Source organism: Sinocyclocheilus anshuiensis, unplaced genomic scaffold (assembly GCF_001515605.1).
Source record: "Sinocyclocheilus anshuiensis isolate Anshui unplaced genomic scaffold, SAMN03320099.WGS_v1.1 scaffold2982, whole genome shotgun sequence".
Classification (NCBI taxonomy): Eukaryota; Metazoa; Chordata; class Actinopteri; order Cypriniformes; family Cyprinidae; genus Sinocyclocheilus; species Sinocyclocheilus anshuiensis.
The window spans coordinates 45666-51013 of record NW_015542585.1 but is presented as its reverse complement, the minus strand read 5'-3'; the positions used below and the strand labels follow the sequence as shown (position 1 = coordinate 51013).

At 39.8% G+C, this 5348-nt stretch overlaps 1 protein-coding gene across 1 annotated transcript; it reads right to left on the bottom strand.

Moving 5' to 3' along the window:
* Positions 1-1208: 1208 nt before the first annotated feature.
* On the bottom strand, positions 1209-3857 carry LOC107694445 (nucleoside diphosphate kinase-like). Its single transcript, XM_016494143.1, is given in 4 exon segments — positions 1209-1484; positions 2497-2609; positions 2695-2796; positions 3709-3857. Coding segments are annotated over 4 exon segments (462 nt in total). The 5' UTR covers positions 3838-3857; the 3' UTR covers positions 1209-1366.
* Between the last annotated feature and the right edge of the window lie 1491 nt (positions 3858-5348).

Sequence of the window (5348 nt, the reverse complement as noted above, 5' to 3'; positions counted from 1 at the left end):
GGCTAGATGGAGGCAGATGATTCGCTGTGGCGACCCCTGAAGGGAACAGCCGAAAGGAAAAGAAGAAGAAGATTTCTGATTGTAATCTGTGCTGTAGTCATAATTACAGTGTCTGCAGAACAGCCTTTTTCCACCTTAGAAATGCTGCTACCCTAGTGAAAAATAAATATACTAAAATGTATTTGAAATACATTTATTTCATGCAAAGTCTATTACAAATACATTTACTGTACATATACTTAATTTAAAAAAAAAACCTGCAATTGTACTTTTGCTATACCAAGCTGGTATACCTAAAGTCTGCTAAATTGGAACTAATTTTGTACTTAATGCTCTTTAATTGTGCAGAAGTAATGCTGAAGTCCAACTGAAGTATATTAGATTGTGCTAAAGTGGAACTCTTGCAAGTATACTTCAGGTACACTTCAAATATCTTGCATTTAAAGACCGATATTATTCAAAGATCATACAATCCTCATCAATAAACATTAAAACGCATTTTAGGCTTAATATTAGGAAATGTGCATCATGCACGAGTGGTACTCCAAATAAAGTTTAATTACATTTTTTATATCAGTAAGCCTCGAGCATTATGTAAGTAAATAAGTAAACATATTTGAACTGTACTTAGTGTGAAATAAATGTATTTTTTTATATATTAGTTTTTTTACTAGGGTAGACTACGTGGTCTGTTCAAAACTGCAGCAGCCCGAGTGATTACTACAACTGAGAAACACAATCATATCTTCCCAAATTTTTCATCACTCTATTGGTTGTCAGAGTTCATATTGGTTTTAAAGTTCTGCTTATTTAACACAAATCTTTCAATGGTCTAGCACCATTGTTACACTTTGCGCAACAGTTGTGTAATGCAAACTTAGCACTGTGAAAAATAATGTCAGAATTATGAAATGAGATGTTGCAAATCCCTTTAAAAAAAATTATCTGATGGAAACAGATTTGATGCATTTTGCAATTTAGGGATGACATGGACAAAAATGGCAGAGAGCAAACTCATACTAAATGCAGCAAATTCAGTTGGGACTTTGAAAAGCTAACATTAAGAAATTTTTCTTCACGTAACACACTTAGTTGGTATAGAATAGTCAATATTTGAGCCTAATGTAGCCTGATCCACATAGCATGTAAGGGTGGAAATTAAACAAACAAAAAAGCTAGCATAGACATTCACTGTGCTTTTAAGAATAAAGTGAAGTTTTGACTCCAAAACAAATGTTAAACTTCTCGATTTATTTGAACAAGTGCTTCAGAAAAGACGGGATCACACAAAGATACTCGGGTCCATTACTGATAAGTGGTCTGGGAAGAAAGGCATCGATTCAGTGTTTGGTAGTTAGTCTGCAGTTTACTCATAGATCCAGTCTTGTGCACAGCTCTTGTAAGACACCAGCTCCTCAGGCTTGAACCACAAGCTGATCTCTTTATTTGCACTCTCCACAGAGTCACTGCCATGGATGATGTTCCTGAAGAAAAAGAAAAGTCAAGTCAGTCATCTGACTATTGCCTTCTCTTATGTTCATAGATCATACTGGAGGCCTAATGGTGGTACCACGAGTACAATGGACGATCGATCATGAAAGTGATGATTACCCTGACTTAAAAAAAAAAAATTTTTTTTAAGTTTTTTTTCTTTTTCTTCCCTGATTGGTTGTACCATTTTGGGTGATAACTGAGGTCTAATTTGTATGTCGTTCAGACTGGCGAAATAAAGGGAAACTGGATTTGAAAGGCCACAGTGATCCTGGAATGACTTTGATCATCAAATACAGTTAAGTGCAAGACGGTGCAGCGCCAGTCTGCCACACACACAGTGTTATAATGAGATTAGGATTGTAACAGAAAGTTGTTCATTCTTTTTGCTTTACTTGTCAATATTTCAGCGTGCTGCTATGGGAAGCGCTCACCCACAGCGGGAGAAACCCTCTCTGGATACATCACGAAACTCAGCTGAAGCTATCTGCATCCTTTTGTGCAGACAGAAGCTGTACTTTTACATTTATGTAGTATATCCAGGATTAATCGGATTAATCTCACAGAAAGGCTTCGGTTTACTGGAGTTCATCTCTTCAGCTTCACCTCACACAGCTGCTCCTTTTTCAACAACACCGATGCATCAATCCAGAAGTTTTTTTTCCCTAGTCATACATTTACATTTTCATTGACATGTTCATGTCATTTTTATTTGTCAAAATTAATTTTGGTAAGACTTAAAATATTTTCATTATCTCCATGACAGACACGTCCCATCCCCGATAACTCATTTTTCTGAGACCTGACAAAGATCGGAAGGAGAAATTGACAAATTCCCAACCCTAGTACCAAATTCAACATCATGGTCACCAAGTGAGAAAAAAATAAATCATTTACAAAAACAGCTATTATGGCGATGAACTTATGGGGACTAAACCCCAGGGTTGGTGCAAACGAAGAGGAAAGCTACCTGGTTAGCTCGCTCAAGCGGAGCAGCAGACTCACCTGCCCACTTCAATGCAGAAGTCGCCTCTGATGGTGCCGGGTTTGGAGTCCGCAGGATTGGTCTCTCCCAGCATCACCCTTCCCGTCTTCACAACATTCAGACCCTCCCACACCTACGAGAGAGAGAGCACTTGTGTCTGTAACACTCGACTTGATGCGCAGGCTTCAGCGTTGAGCTCAGTGGAGGAGAGCTCTTACCATCGCAGCGACCGGCCCGGAGCTCATGTACTTCACCAGTCCTGGGTAGAACGGCCGGTCCTTCAGGTCGATGTAATGCTGCTTCAGCAAGTCCTCAGACGCCTGCCATCAAACCACAGCCAAACCGTTAAACATCTGCACCATTCCAGCAGAATTCACCCCATAAAAGCAACAAGTAATGCAATAAAACACTGTTCCCTGTCCTCCGTATTGAACTTTCACTGGTTACACGTGAAACACTGCATCAGACGCTGGAGGTCCTTCTGCTTTAGCAGAGCAGCATGTCAATAAACGAGCATTACAGCAAGATCTACACAGTCCAGTCTGGACCATCTGCTCTACATAACAATGAGGTTTATTAATGTTTCACAAACATACAAACTGAAGTACGGCAGAAAAGTCTGAGATTATCTGATAAATATCCAATTCCATGAACTTTGCAAACAGCCATAAAAACCATGTGTTCTTCTCACTGGAGAACAACTTCACATGATTCAATTTTTAGGTGTGCTGCTCAAACCAATCTGCACTTTTGCTTTTTAAAAGAAAATATAAGTTAGAGTACACTGTGAATTAGTGTTCACAATGTCAAATTTATTTAATACTATAATAGGCATTTAATAATAACGGCATCTAAAGTTTTTTTTAAAAGAGATTTCTAATTCTTTATTAAATATTACATAAAATATACATTTAAATGCAGTAATTGTTATGCACCATCTTTAACTTACCAGTAAATACAGTAGTCAACATTTGAAGTGAATCAAAGCCTTTCATCAAAGTTGTCCTAAATCCTATAACGCGATCTTGTCTTAGGACAACTTTGATAAACTTTTTTGATCCACTTCAAATGTTGACTACTGTAGTTTAAATGAAATAATAATGTACAAAGTGATCTACCACTACACATTACATAAAGTTCAGCAGGTTTCTGAATAAATGCACTGATCGCAGAACGAGATCAAGTGGAATATGAAACGATTCAGTAATCTTCAAGATCAGAGGTCAACCCACCTGGAGAAACTTCTAGGCCACCAGTCTGAAGCCCTTCTGTTCGAAGCGCTTGATGATTTCTCCCATCAGGCCTCTCTGGACGCTGTCCGGTTTGATGGCAATGAAGGTGCGCTCGGTTTTGGCAGCCATAGTTCTGAGACACACAAGAAACACTGCTATCATGACACTGGTTATACAAATGAGGTGTCTGAAGCATTTGAAGGATGTCTTGAGCACAGATGAAGTTTAGGCCCACACTTCTGCTGCTCTGAAACCACAGCAGGCCAAACGCATGGGTTCTACAGGTGCAATCATCACACGAACAAAACTACTCAAACACAGGAAAGATTCATCTGTCACACGTTTATGAAAGGTTATGAGATGTTTAATACAGACAAAATCTTATAAAAATCCACATTTAGATAACTGACATTTACATTGAGTTTTTTTTCCCCCTTAGCCTTTTTTTACTGACAGATTAGAATTTTTTTGTTGACAGCACCTGAGATTAACAACTACTCAAAACAGTCATCAATGGATTAATCTAAATCACTCTTAATCTTCTGTTAATATTAAACACCACAGCAACATTTAATGAAGAGTTTTCCCAGTCAAAATTAAGACTTCAATACCCGCACAAATAAAAACACAGCAAGCTATTACAGAAAATCTCAAAATAAAGCAGGTATCTTAAATTACCCTAAATTATTTAATTATATAACCCTGATTTGCAGTTGAATGTGCCGTAGCGTGTTTAAGACATGTTATATTCAATATTTCCATGTGTCCTGAAATTTGTTTCTGTTCTCATATCAATACACATGTAGAGGTCCATCAATACTGGATGTTACTGATGTGATAAGTCTTAAAAAAGGCAATAAAAAGACTGTGCCAATACTAATAAAATCTACATACACAATGTGTTAATGCTCTCAGTCTCTTCAATGCCAGATGACGTTCATAGTGTAAATCAAAATACCAATAACAGCCGGGAAGAAAAAGAGAAAAGATTTGATGCATAATAGGACACTTTTGATCATAAACGAGCCCAAAATACACTGCGACCCTTTATTACTTACGGCTGCTCATTCAAAAAGATGACATTTACATTTAGTCATTTAGCAGACGCTTTTATCCAAAGCGACTTACAGATGAGGACAATAGAAGTAGGGCTGCCACTAACGACAACCCAAATGTGGGAGGAGACAGCGCGGTGTTACAGAGCTCGCGCCGCGCGACCGACTCGACAGCGCAGAGAGGACGTGTTTACTAGCGCCACCGACTCGACAGCGCAGAGAGGACGTGTTTACTAGCGCCACCGACTCGACAGCGCAGAGAGGACGTGTTTACTAGCGCCACCGACTCGACAGCGCAGAGAGCAGTTCGCAGAGAGCCGAACTGACAGCGCAGAGAGGACGTGTTTACTAGCGCCACCGACTCGACAGCGCAGAGAGCAGTTCGCAGAGAGCCGAACTGACAGCGCAGAGAGGACGTGTTTACTAGCGCCACCGACTCGACAGCGCAGAGAGCAGTTCGCAGAGAGCCGAACTGACAGCGCAGAGAGGACGTGTTTACTAGCGCCACCGACTCGACAGCGCAGAGAGCAGTTCGCAGAGAGCCGAACTGACAGCGCAGAGAGGACGTGTTTACTAGCGCCACCG